Source organism: Schistocerca nitens, chromosome 2 (assembly GCF_023898315.1).
Source record: "Schistocerca nitens isolate TAMUIC-IGC-003100 chromosome 2, iqSchNite1.1, whole genome shotgun sequence".
Lineage (NCBI taxonomy): Eukaryota > Metazoa > Arthropoda > Insecta > Orthoptera > Acrididae > Schistocerca > Schistocerca nitens.
Genome location: NC_064615.1, coordinates 427,974,798 through 427,996,155, shown reverse-complemented (window position 1 = coordinate 427,996,155; position 21,358 = coordinate 427,974,798). Strand labels below are relative to the sequence as shown.

General features: G+C 40.4%; 1 protein-coding gene across 1 annotated transcript in view; it reads left to right on the top strand.

Moving 5' to 3' along the window:
* Positions 1-21,358, top strand: part of LOC126235066 (sodium-dependent nutrient amino acid transporter 1-like) — a 106,703-nt gene that overhangs the window by 14,374 nt on the left and 70,971 nt on the right. Inside the window, exons 2-4 of the mRNA XM_049943800.1 lie at positions 2,365-2,460; positions 6,894-7,161; positions 16,390-16,612. Of these exons, the coding sequence (XP_049799757.1) occupies positions 2,365-2,460; positions 6,894-7,161; positions 16,390-16,612 (587 nt within the window). The remainder of the gene's footprint in view (positions 1-2,364; positions 2,461-6,893; positions 7,162-16,389; positions 16,613-21,358) is intronic.

Here is a 21,358-nt window from a genome sequence, read left to right as displayed (position 1 = left end):
GGCGCCAATCTTATACGACTGTCGCAAAATTTGAGTAGACATCATGTTTCAGATGTAGAAACACACTTACCAGCTTTCGTTTATGTCGCAAAAGCTTTGTTCGTATTGCGATTTCTTCTCGTTAGTGTAATTATCTAACTCGTGATATAGCATTTTTAACCGATGGAACAGTCATTCTCGGGTTAAAATCATAAATCAATAACAGTCGCTAGAGGAATAACACTGCCTATGGTGTCTTAACTTATTACACACGTCTCTCCTATCAGCTGACTTGGCGTAATAGATATGATAGAGCGAAACTTGTTGTCAGTGAGTCACTTCCTTTAAGATGAAAGATGGTTCCAAACAGATTCCGGTGCAGATGTCTGATTCAAATAGTAGTTACTAATGATGTTACATAGACAATTTGCATCTGAAATTGTCTTTTGTTTCAAAATGTATTACTGTTTTCTTCAGAGTAAGAGTGACTGCGCAGCCACTAGAAAACAATGTAACTGAAACACATGAACAAAGAATCTCTGGTCAGTAGTGCAGAATTATATCGTTTTCACTCTGAGATTATATATAGCGGAAAACAGTTGCATGTCTGTATATGATGGCTGAAGTGATCGCTACAGCAAAAATATACTAATACCAGTATTGCTGGTCCCTGTTTTAATCACGACCGAGGTAGAATCTTCCTACACATCGGTCAGGGGCCTGTTGATGGCGTAGTAAAACGCTGAAACTGGTTGTCAAATAAAATAAGATTTGAAACTAGACGGTTGAAAGGTGTATTATTTGACACTCCTGTTACATTCCAGTTACATTCCTGTTTGAGCGTTTCGATGAGTTCGACCTAAGACACTAGTTATTCTATGGCAATACTGAGTTCATTTCCAGTTCCTTGTGCAAGTCACTACTTTTTAATCATTATCTCTGCCTTTCTTTACAGTTTTTACCCTCTATAGCTCCCTCTAACAACATCGACTGCTGTGCTCCAAACACGCATTCTCAGAAATTTCGTCATCAAATTAAGGCTTACGTTTGATGCAAGCAGACTTCTTTTGGCCAGGAATCCCCTTCTGGCCTGTGCTAGTCTTCTTTTTACATCCTCCGTCCGCCATGGATTACTTTGCTGCTTAGGTATAAGAATTCCTTAACTTCATCTACTTCGTGATCAACAATTTTGATGTTAAGTTTCTCGGTGTTCTCATATCTGCTACTTCTTATTACTTTCGCCTTAATTCGATTTACTCTCAATCTGTGTTCTGTACTCATTAAACTGTTCATTTCATTCAAGAGATTTTGTAAACTTCTTCATTTTCATTGAGGACAACCATGTCAACAGCGAATCGTATTATAGATATCCTCCCACCTTGAATTTTAACACCACTCTTGAACCCTTTTTTTTTTTTTTTAATTTCCATCATTGCTTCTTCGATATATAGATTGAACAGTAGAGGTGAAGGACTACATGCTGTCTTACACCCTTTTTAATCCGAGCACTTCGTACTTGGTCTTCCACTGTTATTGTTCCCTCTGATTTTTGTGCATATTGTGTATCACTTGTCTTTCCCTATTCTCAGAATTTCGAACATCTTGCCCAATTTTACACTGTCGAAAGCTTTTTCAGTTTGGAGAAATCCTATAAACGTTTCTTGATTTTTCTTCGGTCTTTTTTCCATTATTCAACGAACAGTCAGAACTGCCTCCCTGGTATCTTTCCCTTTCCTAACGCAAAACTGATCATCATCTAACAGATTCTCAATTTTCTTTTCCATTAATCTATGCTGGAGATAAATTAAGCCTCCCTGGTCGGATCTGAACTGCTAATTTCTCCAGCTCTTGATTGTCTTAGTGACCCCTTGGGAGTCGCCGCAAGGGTTCAGAACTATTCCCATTTACCTAACCATGCAGATTCTTTTATATCATCTCTCGCGACTGTCATATTAGTGAAATACTGGAAGAAGGAGAAAGCTTTGATCGGAGAGCAAGTGTTGGTAACAGAACGCAGTTTGCTGATCAGCAGACTATTGGCGCTTCAGGAAAAATGGTAGAAATATACTGTATGTTCGATTTCTGATAACATATTAAACTTATACGGTGACTCACAATTTAACTTTGCTAAGCAAGGATACAATACCCAAACCATCCTTGTGAATGAACTAGGAATAGTATTTATCAACAAAGTACGCTTGTAGAGAGCCACATATGATCCGATTATTTTTTGACAAATTCGAGTTTTTGCTTGACATTTTTTATGAAAATGGTTATAAGTTGACTGACGGATGTGTGACGAAACGTAAATTTCAGAAGCAATATTTAGAGAACTCCTCAAAATTCCAAAAGAATTTAATTTTAAAACATTGTTATATTTTGCAGGATCCCGAAGAAGTAAATGGAAACCTCAAATATTGTTCCGCTGATGGAGATCAACCTTCACCTGCAGTCGATAGTGCCACTAATAGTGATGAAGAAGTAAGTTTTTGCTACGGTCGCAGGTTCGAATCCTGCCTCGGGCATGGGTGTGTGTGATGTCCTTAGGTTAGTTAGGTTTAAGTAGTTCTAAGTTCTAGGGGACTTATGACCTAAGATGTTGAGTCCCATAGTGCTCAGAGCCATTTGAAGCCAAGTAAGTTTTAAATTTTGACAACACGGTACGCAGCTATTATAGAACCTTGTCATTAAAGATTGAAGCAAAATGAAAATATAATGGAATAACTTCACCCTGAGCTCCAAAAGTGTAGTAAATTTATTCAGTAACATTCAAATGCGTTGGAATGGCCCCATGTTGGGTACATAAATCACCAGCTGAAAAATGCTCCTGTCGGAGCCAGTATGCTCCTCTTTGAAAGACAGTGACAGAAAAGAGGGGGAACCAGCTACCTTAATGCTCGTTCCGCATTTCTCACCAAAAATTTTAATATGTGAACATATTCGCGCTCTTTCAACACAGAACATTCTAAGTCATTTTACCCAGTCTCTGCTTGTAGCGAAGCCTTCATACTCGGCATCTTCCACTCCCTGCCACTGTCTCTCTCCCATCGTCTCCTTTTTCTCCCATTGGCACATTCTCCTTTCTGTCTCTCCCACTGTTACTGTTTTCATCCCTTTCTCTCTTTCTTCCTTACCGCTGTCTCCTTCTCTGCCACCTTCACTGTCTGACTGTCCCGCTGCCTTTGTCTTTGTCACCTTCTTTTCCTTTCCGATTCTCACTATCTTTTTCTTTCTCGCTTACGTCTGCTGTATTTCTCTTCAACCACCATTGTCTCCTCACGATATATGACCTTTGAGTTTTAACCCGTCGGCTGAGAAACTTGTAGCACGTGCATATAGGATATGAGGAAAAATGTTATAGTTCGGCAGTCTAGCGGTTCCACACGCACCCAAGCCTATTTGTATAGGTTTAACTCATCTCTCTGTTTCATTTCCACAGTCTCCTCTATTTCTTGCTCCCACTGCTACAATCTCCATCCGTCTCTCTTTCTTTTTTACTGCCACTGTCTCTCAATGACCACCACTATCTCCTCTCTCTTTGGTTCCCACTGCTATTTTCTTCATACATCTGTCTTTCTCATTCACTGCCACTTCCTGATTTAAAAGATGAGTACATTCGTCTTTTTTGTGCTCCGACAGAAGCATTTTTCAGCTATTCCCTATTAAAAAACGGTGTGCTGCTTATATGAAACAAATTTGGCAGGTCTGTTAAGTTGGGATAGTTTATTTACAAACTTTGACACGTTTGCATATATTGACACATACAAATAACGAATGATTGTGTATAAGGTTAGCACAAAAGAGTCTCCCATCCAGCACAACTTCACTGTACACTACTGTCCATAAAAAAGCACAATATTTTTAGCCTACATCCACAGTGTACCAGAAAATGTGGTGCTTGATTTGCAAGCACAAAGAATTTCGTGTGACAAAGTAACTTTTTGTAGGATGCTTACGCCGCCTGGTGTCACCTTAGGATACTTCAGAGGTCGAAACAGCCTGTGCAGGCGTGAAATACCCATTATACAGAGGGTGTGCCATAAAGTTTTGTTGGTGAAAGAGTGGCAACTGAAAAGTCATTTTGTGAGCTTATAGCCCTTGAGACGACCCCAGTACCCTTGCAATGTATTCACTACGTCAGTTAAAACTACATTCACGCCTCAGACCGGATGCTACGTCCATATTTTCCATGCATACGTACGATAACCTCGAATGTTTGGATCTCGGTAACGTCTTATGATATAGAAGATAGTTTCAGTGTTCCCCGAGGAGATCGTCTTAAGAACATATGGTAAATATTTCGACAGTTTCCAAAACAAGAAACTGTAGAAGAGGCCATCACCACGAAAGGAACTTTTGATACCAAAAAATCGTGGTTTTACAGGTTTTCTCAGGCAGCACTGTAGCAAAAATGGTGCTTCTAGAAGCCATCTAAGTCTGACTCTAGACCACCCTCAATGTAAGAGAACCAACCGAACTTCTCAATTTTCTTGAAGTGTAAGAAGTGTGTAATGTTTTAGTTTTGATCCATTACTGTGGAACAGTTACTGTATGACTGTTCTTCTGATGGTATAAAGATGGTCGCTAGTCAAGGGCTATCCAGAACTCTTGACCCCTACCTCTGTGAGAACAAGAAGTATCAACCCTGGAAAATCGCATTTTAGCTCGCTGCTTTTTGGAAGGTATTGGTGCCGTGCAAGACAACAGAAAACTCTCACGTTCTGTATGACAGGACAAGTTGGCACGAATCGGTAATTGGACACGTAAGAGCGGCGGAGGGTTTAACCATTTTATTTCACCACATGACGGAATTGGCACTGCATGAAGATCTGTGTGGCAGGAATGATGTTGGTGTGACGTGTCGTTTTCCAGGCGAGCCGGTGTGATGTTGTGTAGTACTTGTTTGACAGTCAACAACTTTTATCTTCAAATGCCCATGTATACACGGCTTTGTAGGTGACGCTCAGAGCAGTTTAACTCATTCCTTGTACCTCCAGAACTGTATCGTTCTGGCCGGAACAGCCGCTCGATGGCTTTCATTGCACATGCAGCATCTGTTGTCTGCAGTGATAGGCTTGTCGTGGCGTACAAGCTGTATTTGGAAGCGGGAATCATGTAGCGGGAACATGTCGAATATTCGTGGATCCGAACATTGGACCTAAAGAAAATCCATCCTTTATTTAAAGGAAACTGGGCATTTGCATATTTATTTCTTAGTCTGATGTTATTACAAGTGTACTTGTACAATTTTATATGTATACGATGAAGCTGGTTTGGCTCATTATTGTGAGTGTACCATTTCTGCAAATGCTGACTCGGTGTGATAAGAAAATTGTGTGTACTCATATTTGAAGATAGTCATTACTGTTCGAAATTAATAACCTGACATATAATTTTTTTTGCGATTCGTAGGTGGAATAAAAAATATAGAGAAATCTTCCTGGATCAAGGAGAAAATTTTGCTGTGACTACTCCGCAACTCGTGAAAATGGTTGCGTCACTAAGAGACAACAGACATTTGGATCATACAGATATCAAACCCGAAGTATACAAGTTGCTTAGGAAGCAGACGTGATCAAAAATTTAAAAAATGAAGTTCAATAGAAAAGAAGAACGACTGATATCAGTCAAATTGATGGTCTTAGTGCTAAACAGAGCAAACCGTAGCAACTCGTCTGCAGCACAAGCTCCTTTAAGACGCAACGGCGAGACACAGTGAACTGTAGCAGCTGTCTGATGACGTCACTATTCGCCTGTTACGTGTTGCACGGTTATGTGTAATAAGTTCGACTTGCTGTGCTTGTTTGATTTCGAAAACCAACTAACACTATCCTTACATCCTTTAAGGATATCTCCAGGACGAAACGTGAAACATAGAAACAGACCGTGCCCTAATGCCCGTAAAACAGAAATGATCAAGAACAGGCAATCTTTTCACTGTTCGCCAGCCGTACACATAATGCCAGTCCCATATTCACCCAAGGTGGACTGATCTACATTCCACAGTTTGTGTACGAATCCGAAATGACTGTCGTATTTAGGTGGTTGCCTCCCTAATGAACATGGTATGTTCATAACAGTCCAAGGACATGCTTTCGTCCAGTGACTGCTCAGTAAAACGTTATTGTTTCACAAAATTTGGACATATTTACCTAAGAGAGTTATCCGTCATCCTTGATTATAAAAACTGGCTTGTGTTTCTGTCCGTCGATCGCTACTTTTATTTTAAAACGACCAGTTTCAGGAAATATTGCCCATTTTTATACAGAGTAACCTGTCCTAACAGAACAATCAGTTCACTGTCATATATCGTAGTAAATTGCGCGAAACACGTCGTTTTCAAATAAAGATAACGACCGACAAACAGAAAAATAAGCCTACTGTAACGATGTCAGTTTCTTCCGTTCTTTCAAGTTTAACTTTATTTCTCTATGGCCTCTGTAATTGTAAAAATATCATCACTGCTTATAAATTTTGAATTGCAATATTACCTAAATACTAGAATATTTTTAAGTTACAGATATTTCAGTATTATTCTACAGCCTTAATTCAAAATAGTTTGTTTTCCTATTTAAGTCCAACGCCTTTCACAATTTTTTAAACTTTCTTATTAGGCTTTGGGAGTTACATCTGTCAGTTTTTCCACTTCCTTCGATCATAGAATATCTGAAGTCTACATCGTTGAAAAACCTTTTACATTTGGACTTTCATTTTCAGTGATTCAGATGTAATTCTCAAAATGCCGCCCTTGTGAATGGCGTTGTAGCTTTATAATGCGTTGAACTGTGATAAGAAAATTAAATATTATGGTTCAAGGCCATCTGTTATTGCTGAAACATAATAACGTAAAAATATCAACCACTGTCTGCACAAAGCGAGGAAAGTCTATCAGTAACAACATTTCTTTTTACAAGAAATCATTGCCTGGCAGTACCGTTCAACGCGACCAGTGGGGCAAAGACATAGAATTCCTGATGTCATGTATCGCCATGTCCGTGGGATTGGGAAATATCTGGCGCTTCCCATTCGTCGCCTACGAAAATGGCGGTGGAGCTTTTCTAATTCCGTACATAATAGTCCTTTTCTTCATTGGAAGGCCAATGTACTACTTAGAAATGGTCATTGGACAGTTCTCCAATTACGGATCAATCAAACTGTGGAGATTATGTCCAGCATTCAGAGGTAAGTTAAAACTTAATTTCACAAGTTTTCACAAGTTACTTACCACAATTTTCTTAACGGTTAAGTAATTAATAAAATCAGTTTTAAAATCGAGGTTGTCTAGATTATAAATGTAAGTACTTCATTTAATATTTTATTAACAGGTTATGCTACACACAAATGGTGGTTTTTCTGCGATGTTTGACCTAGATTACGTTTAGCTCGTTACCATCATAGTGTAAATAGCCGTAAGTATAATAAAAAAAATGGTTACCATCTATCAATCCATACAACGGATGATGTAGCTCGTATACTGCTTTCAGTTTGTGATATACAGCCACGTTTCACATCAAAATAAATTGTGTTGAGTACGAACCGTGGAAGAAGCAACGAACTAAACTTTTGCTGGCTGCCACTGATCAAATAGCCAGGAAAAAGGTTATTACCTATCGCTCTTGATTTTCAGTGACCTATTTAGTTAGTTAGTTAGTTAGTTAGTTACGTTAATGGGAAAATTATCAAGAATGTTTGTTGTTGCATCATTTCTGAGCCACTGGCAGCTTTAATAATGGGTAATAAAGGTCAGTTTTTCCCCTAGTGATGTAGTTATTGACATCACTGTTCTTCTCAATTTGTGATCGATTATTTATAACGCAAATGGTTCAAATGGCTCTGAGCACTATGGGACTCAACTGCTGAGGTTATTAGTCCCCTAGAACTTAGAACTAGTTAAACCTAACTAACCTAAGGACATCACAAACATCCATGCCCGAGGCAGGATTCGAACCTGCGACCGTAGCGGTCTTGCGGTTCCAGACTGCAGCGCCTTTAACCGCACGGCCACTTCGGCCGGCTATAACGCATGTCAGGATCAATACATGTATTGTGACGATACAGTTAAAATGCAATTGAACATCACATTTTATTCTTACTGGTCGTTTTTGTGCAATCAACACTTTCTTTATAAGTCATCAACTAACCCAGAAAATTATCCCATAACATATTATTGAGTGGAAACATGCATAATACGTCAGGAGACAGACTCGTTTTTTTTTTCAAGACCAGCAATTATATGAGGAGCAAAAGTAGCTGAACTTAACTGTTTGAGAAGTTCAGTAATATGATTCTACCAGTTCAAGTTTTCGCCAATATGTACACCTAAATATTTGGAGCATTCTATCCTAGTTAATGAATCCTATTCGTATGTTACATCTGTTTTGGTATGACTGTTTATAGTAAAGAAGTGACTACAGTGTGTTTTCTCAAAATTTAGACAGTGGCCATTGTCAGATAATCACTTAATAATCGTTTGAAAAACATTATTAACAATCTCTTCTGTTGCTTTACCTCTAATGGGATTTATTATAAACTAGTCTCACCTTCAAAAAGTACCAGTGCTGCTTTTTGAATGTTAAGACGAAGCCCATTCACACATATAAATAATAGGTGTGACCCAAAATGGAAGCCTGTGGAACTCTCTTTGTGATTTCTGACCATTCACTAAAATTATGTAAGTTTCCAGAAGTGTTTTAATTATTGAGGACAACTTTTTGCATTCTGTTAGTTAAGTATGGATCAAGCCAGTTATCTGTAAACCCATCATAAACATAACATAAAACTTCTTCTAAGAGTGCAACATGATTGTCACAATCAAATGCCTTAGAAACATCATATACAATACCAACTGGCGATATTTTATTGTTTATGGCTTGTAGTAATTGGTGGTTAAATATATAAATAGCATTCTCAGTCGAGCAAGCCTTCTGCAACCCATGCTGTGATATGCTATATAAATTGATTCGACTTGAATATGAGACTACGATTGAGTATATTACTTTCTGGAATATTTTGGAAAGATATGATTGGGAAGATATGTTGGTGAGGAAACTGAACGATAATTATTTTAGTCTTTCAGGTCTCGTTTCTTATGAAGAGATGTAACTATTTTATATTTTATTCTGTCTGGAAAAATTCCCTGTGCGGTGATGTTTACATATATCACTAAAGGTATTACTTATAAAGTTAGAGCAGCTTTTCGGGATTCTACTCGATATTCCATCAACATCATATGAGCTTTTGTTTTTTAAAATTTTATATATTTTTTTAAAATTTCAGTGAAGGGTGTTGGTGCCACTTCTAGTTGTTTAGTTGTATGAAATGACGCTTTCAGTTTATTCTCTTGCTTCTTCAACGAAACCATTTAATACTATTTTTACTGCTACATTTAGGTAACGATGGTTGAAAGTTGTTGCAGCTTGTAAATTATCAGTCACAACATTGTCATTTAGTTTAATTGTTATGCTGTCTCGCTGTACTATCTCTCACTTGAGAATATCCCATATAGGCTTAGTCTTAGTATCTGTGTAATTAATTTTTGTCAGGGTGTCTATACTTATGAACATTTTAGTGGTTCAAATGGCTCTGAGCACTATGGGACTTAACATCTATGGTCATCAGTCTCCTAGAACTTAGAACTACTTAAACCTAACTAACCTAAGGACAGCACACAACACCCAGCCATCACGAGGCAGAGAAAATCCCTGACCCCGCCGGGAATCGAACCCGGGAACCCGGGCGTGGGAAGCGAGAACGCTACCGCACGACCACGAGATGCGGGCGAACATTTTAGTGACTTTCCTTAAAATACTAGTAGTGTACAGATAACGTCATACCTTGCCTTATTCTGGCCTTTGTACATTTTTCGCACGCTCCTCTCATACAAGAGTTTATTCCCTTAGTTACACATGGCTTACTTTTTTACAAATTAATTTTTTGGATAACTTATTAGGAACGCTACTTGCAAATATTGGCTTAGATTTACTGTGCATTTGATCTGCCATTAGCATCTCTTTCCACACATACCTCATCCCACACCACCTCTTTTAACCTACTCTTAAAACATTGTATCCTGTTCTCATTATTATATCTCATTGCCTTGTATGAAACTGCCTCGAGGTCGTAAAGTGCTCCGCTGTTTATTAGCATTAATTGTGCATCTTGATTAGATCGTTAGCGAGAGGCATTTCATGTGAAACATAGCTTAGAAGGCCGAAAATACTTCAAATTTCGCTTGAAACTTTAGGCAAAAATGCTTTGCAATGTCTGAAATTGTAAAAACAGACGCAGTTGGTAGATTACTGTAAATCTGTAAGGCATCTGACTGAGACGAACGAACGGCTGCAGCCGGCGGTGTATACGGAAGAGTGGACCTGCTTTACGTCCCTGAATCACTACAGACAGATATCTTTGCATTACGCATGTTACTTCCCATATCCACGTCCTTCTGCAGCCGAACTAGTCCTCATTCTTTCGTAGCCTGGGATGTCGGCAGATGTAACGAAATAACCATAATTTCGAACACACCGCCCAGAAGGAGAACAAAATAACGAAAAATGCGTCTTAGGATCCAGCTTTGTCAGACACTAATCGTTCTGCCGATCACACAGACCAATTATGTCTTATAATGAGAAAAAAGTAGAGGAAGCTGCTTTTGTACATTCATAAACCTCCAAAGCTGCGCACTTGGAAATTGCTATCAGTATTATTAATCCAGCATGCTGCGATACACTGTAGCATTACACGTTGCAATATAAACTTACAGCGTTATCTTCAGATTCATAATGTAGGTAAAAACAGAACATGCCATCGTGCATTTACTGTCTTCTTTTTTTCCATGTTTATAGTGTCAGGGAGTCATGTTTATTGTGGTTTCGGAATAATTCAAATACGAGGGCTGTTCGGTAAAGAATGATCATAATTTCTTGCGCTAAAATTTAATCTTCTGATATACTGTTAGCTTAACGTGCAACAAACACATCGTAGTAGTTTCATTGTTGGAACTCCTGGTTCCCACCTGTGAGAGGCAGGCAAGGTGAGACATGTTCAGTATCGCCTACCACTGAAATTGAGGTAACACGAGAGGAACAATATGCGGCTTTTAATTCTTGCTTTCGTCTCAACAAATCTTCAGCTGAGGCAATGTTACAGGAGGCCTATGGAGAGTCTGTTCTTCCCTACACCACAGCTCCAGTTACTGCTATTATAGAATAAAACATCAACATTGCTGCTGTCATTGTGGGAGACAATCGACGAATTACCTTAAGATCACTTTCTGAAATACTGAACATTTCATTGGGTGCCACCCTCACACTGATGACAGGAAAATTATACATGACACATGTTTGTGCGCGATGGGTTCAAGAGTGTTGATTTCCGAACAAAATGACATGCTCGTGCAGGTCTGCATGCAGTTAAAGTTGATGTTAGAGGAAAACCCGGAGTTTTTTTCAAATTTATTCACTGCTGATAAAACTTGGCTACATCATTTTGATCCTGAGAGCAAACAGCAAAGCTCAGTGTGGAAATCTCCTTCATCACCAACCCCCAAAAAAGCAAAAGTGGTTGCTTGTGCTGGGAAAGTTACAGTCATCTCATTCTTTGATTTCATGGAATGGTTTTATCAGCATGTAACTGCATACACAATAGTAATGGCAGTACTACAGGAATGCCCTGAAAACATTGCAAGTCCGTATCAGGAGAAAAAGACCACATTTCCGTGAAGCAGGCTGGATGCTGCACCACAATAACGCACGGCCGAATATTGCCAATGTCGTTGCTGAATATCTTGCAAAATCAACGTGAAGTGCATCTCTCACCCTCCCTATAGTCGGGATTACTCCCCATTTGACTTTTTTCTATTTCCTAACATGAAGAGACGCCTTCGTGGGAGGCATTATCAATCATCAGCAGCAGTGGTGAAGGCTGTGGAGGCGATTTTGAAGGACCTCTCAAAAAACGGATTCCAGTATGTATTTGAAGACTGGCAGAAACGCTGGGACAAGAGCATTGAAGTCATGGGAGACTACTTTGAGAAGGACCATCAAAATTATGAGGATGAGTAAAGGTATATTGTCAAAAATTATGATCATTCTTTATTGAACACCCATCGTATTATCCTGCTGCTATTGCAACTATGTTAATTTCCGTTGGAATAGGCACAGATTGGAGAGCCGTTTCATGTATATCTACATTTATACTCCACAAGCCACCTTACGGTTTGTGGCGGAGGGTACTTTGTGTATCAGTGTCACTTCTTCCATTTCTTGTTCCAGTCGCAAGTGGTTCGTGGGAAGAATGGCTACTTGTAAGCCTCTGTGTGGGCTCTAATCTCTCTAATTGTATTTTTGCGATCTTTTTGCAAGATATACGACGGAGAAAGCAATGCATTGATTCGCTCTTCTGGGAACGTAGACTCTCGGAACTTTAACAGTAAACCACACCGTGATGCAGAACGCCTCTCTTGCAGCGTGTGCCACTAGTGTTGGCTGAGCGTCTCCGAGACGCTTTAGCCCTCACTGTAACTGTAGCTGCTCTTCTTTGGCTCTTCCCTACTTCTTCTATCAACCCCATATGATACGGATCACAGACTGATGAGCCATAATCAAGTAATGATCAGACGAATATTTTTTAAGCTACTTCCTTTGCTGATGGACTATATTTCCTGAAGATTTTTCCAACGTATCTCCATCTAGAATCTCCTTTACCTGCTATAATTTTATGTGGTCATTCGACTTCAAATCGCTCCATAAGCATACTGTTGTATATTTTATGGAAGTAATTATTTCCAGTGATTGTTTTTCAATCGTGTAATCATGTAGCAAAGTGTCTTTCTGTCTATGTATACGCAATACGTTACATTTGAAAGTGTTGAGGGACAACTGCCATACCTTGCACCAAGCGAGATCCTCTGATTCCTTCCTGCATTTACCTACAATTTTCTAACGCACCTACTTCTCTGTACACAACAGCATCATTCACGAACATTATCATGGAACTTACGAAGTTATCTACTTGGTCATTTACTGAAAAGTAATGGTCCTACAACACTCCTTCGGGGTACGCGGAAACTATTTTTAAGTCTGAAGATTCCTCTCCTTTGAGAATGACAGGGTGTGTTCTGTTTGCTAGAAACTCTTCAGTCCCAATCACAAAGCTGGTATGATATTCCGTACGCTCGCATGTAGTTCATTCGGCGACAGTGCGGAACTATATTGAACGCCTGTCGGAAATCAAGGAACACAGCATCTACCTAGGTGCCTTTATCTACTGCTTTCTGGGTCTCGTGGACGAGCAAATCTTGTTGGATTTCACACGATCGCTATTTTCGGAACACATGTTAATTCCTATAGGGAGATTTTCGGTCCCCAGTAATGTCATAATACACTAGCATAAGACATGTTCCAAAACTCCACGACAGACCGATGCCAGAGAAAAAGGCCTACAGTTTCGTGCTTCTGTTCAACGACTCTTCTTGACAACAGGAAGAACATGTGCTTTTCTCCAATCTCCTTCAGAGAACTACGATACACTACTGCTAGAAGACGGGCAAGTTCTTCCGCTTACTCTGTATAGAAACGAACTGATATCCCGTAAGGTAGGTTGATTTGGGGGGAGGAGGGGGGGTAAGGAGGGGAGGGGTCCAAACAGCGACGTCATCGGTCCCATCGGATTAAGGAAGGCGGGGAAAGAAGTCGGCCGTTCCCTTTCAAAGGAACCATGCCGATATTTGCCTGAAACCATAACCTATATCAGGATGCCCGGACGCGGGTTTGAACCGTCGTCCCCACGAATGGGAGTCCAGTGTGCTCGTTTACTCGTTCGAAGCTTTTAAAGGAGAAATTACAGTGCGATCTCCCCCTAAGAAACAGCTTTCGAAAGAGACGTTTAGTACTTCTGCATTTTCTGCGTCATCCTCCGTTTCAGAGCGATTTTGGTCACAAAGTGTCTGGACAGGCGGCTTCGATTCGATTACTGATTTAACATAAGACCAAAACTTCTATGGATTTTTTGCCAACTCGGTAGACAATTTTACTTCCAAGTTCGTTGAACGCTTCACGCATGGCACTCCTTACGCTGTCAACTTAGTTTAGTTTTTGCTTGTCTTTGAGGCTTAATATTGTTTAAATTTTCAGCGGAGATCTCTTTGTTTTAGTAGCGGCTTCCTAACACCTTTGTGGAGCCACAGCGCCTCTGTTTCATCCCTTGCAACTTTGCTGGGCACATACCCGTCTAAAGCGTATTTATTTTAAATGTGGTCATTTGCTTTGAGTATTTCTATTGTAGTACTCTTTTAATGCATTCCTCGTTATCTTTGCGCTTTTGGTCACTTTTGATGCCCAAAATAGTCTGTGTTAGAGATAAAATTTTCATGTTGACCTGTCAGATACTCTGAAATCTTCAAATGGTTCAAATGGCTCTAAGCACTATGGGACTTAACACCTGAGGTCATCAGTCCCCTAGAACTTAGAACTACTTAAACCTAACTAACCTAAGGACATCACACACTTCCATGCCCGAGGCAGGATTCGAACCTGCGACCGTAGCGGTCTCGCGTTTCCAGACTGCAGCGCCTATAATCGCACGGCCACTTCGGCCAGCATCTTTTTGTAAATATCGGTATCCTATAGTTTTCAAAATTTGTTTGTCCTTCTTCACTTTGGCCTTCTGATACAGTTTCTGTTGCTGTCTGTACTGAAAATGACAGGTACTTTCATTGTCACATAACATTTTTTCACGAAATCTAGAGATTTTCACATTCTGACACGTCACACCGTCACACCCTTTTGCAAGACACGAATAACGGCAGTTAATCAAACCACTTCACCGTCAAAGCAGGTCTTTGTTGACGATTCAGATGAATCTGGCACTGATACATGGAGAGTTGAGCTGGCTGCTTCTATACAATTGGACTGTTTTACAGATTTTAATGGATCGTCGAATCTTTGTAGTAGTTTCCTTTTCATCGTCAGTTGAGGTGGCTTATTTGGGATTTCAAACAGTGTGGGTTCGTATGCCACACGAGTTTATTATTGTCTGCGTCCATGAACCTGTTTTGTTCGAAGTGCACCGAACAAAACTTAACATTATTGTAAAAGTAAACAGGATCTTTTTCATAAGATCTTCTCTTCTGCTATTCACTAGCCATTTTCTGCTCCTAAAATGAAACATTAGTGATTACTACACATGTAGTTTGCAAGCGAATCCTGACGATACAGTTTACTAACGTGATGGTATATACTTCTTAGGGTCCTTAAGAAATCTAAAAAAAGACAGATGTGGTATCTTCTTCGTCTTGTTGCTGCAATTTATTGAGCTACAGACTCTTCTATTTGTAAAAATCATTGTACAAACCACAATAACTACTATTCACTTTCGCTTTCACAATCGCGCCGAGCTCAACAGTTTTACTTACTGGCCGCTTGGTGCGAAGCTGGCGCTGTAGGCAACAAAATCGAGGGGATGTGCCGCGACTGTTACGTTAGACTGTGGTATAAACGACCCATTTATGGATACTCCACCTTCTTGGAGTAGGGGCTCAAGGTCTTCAGCGTGTATAAGTGTTTACACCTTCGCTACGACAACAGTGCTTAATATTTGTACTGGATATCTCTCACCTGTCGTAAGTAACTGTCGACGTCTGTAGCAGGTACGTTATAGGAACAGCTTCTTCAGGTGAGAACAGTGGTGATAGCTGACTAGTGACTTGTTGCTGCAGTCAATGTGGTCTGCGACTGGCTGGTTACAGGGGGACAGTGTGAGGGTGCGCCAGCGTGCTCCCTTGTCATTTCAGTGCTATTGTAAGACAGGGACTGCAGGGCTGCCATGTTTCTGGCTGTGAAACCACCCAGGAAGAACCTAAATTTCGCCGGCCGCGGTGGCCGAGCGGTTCTAGGCGCTACAGTCTGGAACCGCACGACCGCTGCGGCGGCAGGTTCGAATCCTGCCTCGGGCATGGATGTGTGTGATGTCCTTGGGTTAGTTAGGTTTGAGTAGTGCTAAGTTCTAGGGGACTGATGACCTCAGAAGTTAAGTCCCATAGTTCTCAGAGCCATTTGAACCTAAATTTCCTTAACAGAAATGTCACCATTAGTTGCATCATCTCTTCCACGCGTTCACCATTGACAAACGCATCGATACATTTATACTGTAAATGAACACACTAGACACACACACACACGCACAAGAAAGACAGTTGCTTTATTCCGTAATAGTGACGCTCCCGTTCAATTCCAGTCACAACTGCAGTACTTCTAATCGCGGTAGGTATTTTTTTTTTTTTTTTTTACGAAGTAAGTGTTAAGCTTCAATAACATATGCCACTGGTTTATTGTGATCTCGGGTTACCTACGCCAGTAATTGGTGATTTTTATTTTCTAGCCCAGTTTTATAAGAGTCTTTGTACGGTTTCAGGCGTTGGGGTTGGACAACTCTTCGCGAACCTGATGGTGCTGTGCTACTACTGCTCTCTATTGGCGCTTACCACTTTCTACTTCGTGATGTCTTTCAATTCCGAGTTGCCGTGGTCACGGTGTCGTCCGGAGTGGGGAGATATCTGCTTCGACTCCGTGAAAGGCTCAGGCAACAACACAGTGAATGTAACAGGGAAGAGAAGTTCGTCTGAACTATACTTCCTGTAAGTTGTCTGAAATGCATTATTACATTTACTCTTGTGAACACTATCGTTATACGACTTCCTGATATTTGACATCAATTACGTGACAAAAATTCTGATTCTACACAAGATACTAGCACTGAAAAATGCTTTAAGAATCCATACTTAAGGACTGACGAACAGCAGGCAGTTATAAGGGACAGTCAAATAAAAACCGAACTACCACTACAACGGGATCATGGAACGGTTCCATTCAAAAGTAATCACCCCATGCGTGAATAAATTTATCCCACTGGAAGACGAGACGATCAATACTTATTTCGAAGAACGCGGTGGACCGCTGACGGTTCCACAACCGCAGCCGCTCTTTCATGCGGTGATTCCGTCCGTCAGCATTCCTTGTCTTTTTGACTTTACTGCGCGTCGCAGTTTCTGCAAAGTGTCTTCATAGCGCTGCGCATTGATTGTGGTTCCACGCTCGAGCAACTCGACGAGCAGACGAAGCATCTTGTTGCACGATAACGCCCGCCACTACACAGCCAGTCGGAAGAAGGCTGCACTTCAGCGACCCGGTTGGGAAACCCTGCAACATCCTCCGTACAGCCCGGATCTTTCACCATGTCATTTTCACATCTTTGGCGACTTGAATAAAGATATGCTTCAACGTCTATTTCAGTCGGGCTAGGAAGTGTAAGAGTGGGTGCGGTTGTGGAATTGTAAGCGGCCGACTGGATTCGTCGAAACAGGAATTGATCCTCTCATCTCCCAGTAGGATAAATGTCTTAACGAATATTTTGATTAATCTTGAATGGAACCATTCCATGGTCCCTTGTGGCAGCTCTTTGGTTTTCATTTGACTGCCCCTCATACATATCAAAGGAATAGTCATTCGAAAAATATGGTTTTACGGAAGAACTAGAAAAGAGAGTCGCTTGAGAATATGGACTTGGCAGTAGGAACGAGACAGGAGAAAGACTAATTGGGTTCTGCAATAAATTTCAGCTAGTAATAGCGAATATACTGTTCAAACATCGAGGAGGACGAGGTACACTTTGAAAGACCTGGAGACACGTCAGGATTCCAACAGAATTACATCACGGTCAGAAACATATTCGGAAATCAGATATTGGATTGTAAGGCGTACCCAGGAGCAGATACAGACTCAGATCTCAATTTAGTAATGATGATGAGTAGTCTGAAGAATCGGTGTTCATATAAGTGGGGTACTGAAGCGCTGAAGATTGATGAGATGCGTTTGAAGTTCTCTGACATTGTACACACTGAAATAATTAATACCGAAGTAGACAGTTCAGCAGAAGTAGAAAAGGCACTCTTCAAAGAGCAATAACGTATGCTGGTCAGTCGAACTTAGATAGAAGGGAGCTACATGCGAAGAAACCTCGGGTAACAGAAGGACTACTTCCATTGGTCGACATAAGATTGACATACAAAAAGCGTGTAGGAAAAGATGGGAATACATCATTAGAAGTCACACTGGTACAGAAAAGTCAAAACAAAATTTGGGGAATTAAAAGCAAGTGCGCCAACATTAATATTCACTGCAGTTAGCTGGAAAGAGTACACTGAAGGCCTCTGCGAGGGGGAGGAATTATTTGATAACGTGATAGAAGAAGAAATGGAAATCGATGTGGAATACATAAAGGATGCAGAGTTTAGCGAGCTTTGAAAGACTTGCGGTCAAATAAGGTGAAAACTTAGATGTTATACCCCTAACATCTTTGATTAGTAATCAAAACGTCCTCGGTCCCGGGTTCGAATCCCGCCACTGCTTAAATTTTGATTAATAATCAACATTGGCGGCCGAAGACTTCACGCATAGGAAGTCATCCTCATTCTGTCAACGGCCTTACCAAATAGGGTGTAGGAACGGACAGAGGTTCAAGGCACTCTCTTGTCCTAGAGGACGGAAACTGCTCCTAAAGGCAGAAGAATCAGCAATGATCAACGGCATGAGGATGCAGAAGGCATTGCAAACCACTGCATTAAAGACACGTAATGTTTATCCACAGGACACGTGGCCTGTAATTGAAAAAATGTGTCGTAATGATCTCTCCACTGGCAAAAAATTCCGGAGTAGCCACCACTCGGATCTCCGGCAGGGGATCGCCAAGAGGGAGGTGACCACGAGAAAAAGACTGAATAATCAACGAAAGCATAACGTTCTACGAGTCGGTGCGTGGAATGGCAAAAGCTTTAATGTGGTAGGAAAATCTGAAAATGGGAATACGAAGTCTCAATCTAGATATAATAAGGGTATTTGTAGTGAAATGGAAAGAAGACAAGGATTTCTGGTCAGATGAGTAACGGCAATATCAACAGCAGTAGAAAATGGTATAACGGGAGGAGGATTCATTTTGAATAGGAAGGTAGCGCAGAATGTGTGTTACTGTAACAGTTCACTGATAGGGTTGTTCTTTTCAGAATCGACAGCAAACCAACATAGACAACGCAAGCTGAAGATGAAGAGATAGAGAAAGTATGTGAGGATATTAAAAGGGTAATACAGTACGTAAAGGGAGATGAAAATCTAATACTCATGGGGAACTGAAAATAAGTTGTAAGGGAAGGAGTAAAAGAAAAGGTTAGAGGACAATACGGGCTTGGGACAAAAAATGAGAGAGGAGAAAAAGTAATTGAGTTTTGTAGTAAATTTCAGCTATCAATAGCGAATACTCTGTTCAATAATCACAAAAGGAGGAGGTATACTTGAAAAAGGCCGTGTGATACGGGAAGATTTCAGTTAGATTACATCATGGTCAAGCAGAGATTCCGAAATCAGATACTGAATTGTAAGGCGTACCCAGGAGCAGATATAGACTCAGATCACAATATAGTAATGAGGAATAGTAGGCTGAAGTTTAAGAGATTAGTCAGGAAGAATTAATATACAAAGAAGTGGGATACGGAAGTACTAGGGAATGACAAGATACACTTGGAGTTCTCTAAGGCTACAGATACAGCAATAAGGATTAGCTTAGAAGGCAGTACAGTTGAAAAGGAATGGACATCTCTAAAAATGGCCATCACAGAAGCTGGAAAGGAAACCTTGGTACAACTAAGATAACTGCGAAGAAACAATGGGTAACAGAAGAAATACTTCAGTTGATCGATGAAAGGAGGAAGTACAAAGGTTCCGGGAAACTTAGGAATACGGAAATACAAGTCACTGAGGAATGAAATTAACAGGAAGTGCAGGGAAGCTAAGACGAAATTGCTACATGAAAAATGTGAAGAAATCGAAAAAGATATGATTGTCGGAAGAACAGTCTCAGCATACAGGAAGTCAAAACAACCTTCGGTGAAATTAAAAACAAGGGTGGTAACATTAAGAGGGGAACGGAAATTCCACTATTAAATGCAGAGGAGAGAACAGATAGGTGGAAAGAGTGCACGCAGGGCCCCTATGATTGTAAGACTTGCCTGATGTCACAGAAGAAGAAACAGGAGTCAATACAGAAGAGTTAGGTGATCAAGAATTTGAATCAGAATTTAACAGAGTTTGGAGGACTTAAGATCAAATAAGGCAGGAGGGATAGATAACATTCTATCAGAATTTCTAAAATCATTGGGGGAAGTGGCAGCAAAACGACTACTCACGTTGGTCTGGTGACATACCATCTGACTTTCGGAAAAATGTCATCCACCCAACTCCGAAGACTTCAAGAGCTGACAAGTGCGAGAATTATCGCACAATTAGCTTAACAGCTCATATATCGAATTTGCTTACAAGAATAATATACAGAATAATTGAAAAGAAAGTTGAGGATGTGATATATGATGATCAGTTTGGCGTTAGAAAAGGTAAATGCACCAGAGAGGCGGGTCTGACGTTGATGTTGATAAGGGAAGCTAGACTGAAGAAAAATCAAAACACCTTCATGGGATTTGTCGCCCTGGAAAAAGCGTTCGGCTATGTAAAATGGTGCAAGATGTTTTAAATTCTGAGAAAAATAGGGGTAAGCTACAGAGAGAGACGGGTAATATACAATATGTAGAAGAACCAAGATAGAATAATAAGAGTGAACGACCAAGAACGAAATGCTCGTATTGAAAAAGGCCGTAAGACAGGGATGTAGTCTTTCGTCTCTGCTGTTCAATTTGTACATCGAAGAAGGAGTGATGGTAATAAAAGAAACATTCAAGAGTGGAATTAAAGTTCAAGGTGAGAGCATATCAGGGATAAATTCGTTGATGACATTGCTATCCTCAGTGAAAGTGAAGAAGAATTACATGGTCTGCTGAATTGAACACACGATCTAATGAGTACAGAGTACGGATTGAGAGTAAATCGAAGAAAGACGAAAGTTATGAGAAGTAGCGGAAATGAGAACAGCGAGAAACTTAACATCAAGATTGATGGGCACGAAGTAGATGAACTTAAGGAATTCTGTTACCTAGGCAGTAAAATAAGCAGTGACGGATGGAACAAGGAGGACATCAAAAGCAGACTAACAATGGCAAAAAGGGCATTCCTGGCCAAGAGAAGTCTACTAGTTTCAAACATGGACCTTAAAGGTTGTTGGAGGGTAGGTTGTACCGAGAAATAGTTGTTAAGAAAAAAATAGGTATGTTGCTCCGTTCCCGAGTTAATTAGTGTTGAAGTTAGTCAATCAGATTGTTGCGCGTGCAGATTCTAGCGGTCCGGAAGATACAAGTAGTGTCAGTTGTTCTCATAGCGTAGATGATAGCGCACGAGACTGCTCAACATTTGGCTCGGGTTCAAATCTCACTTCCGTCCCAAGTCCA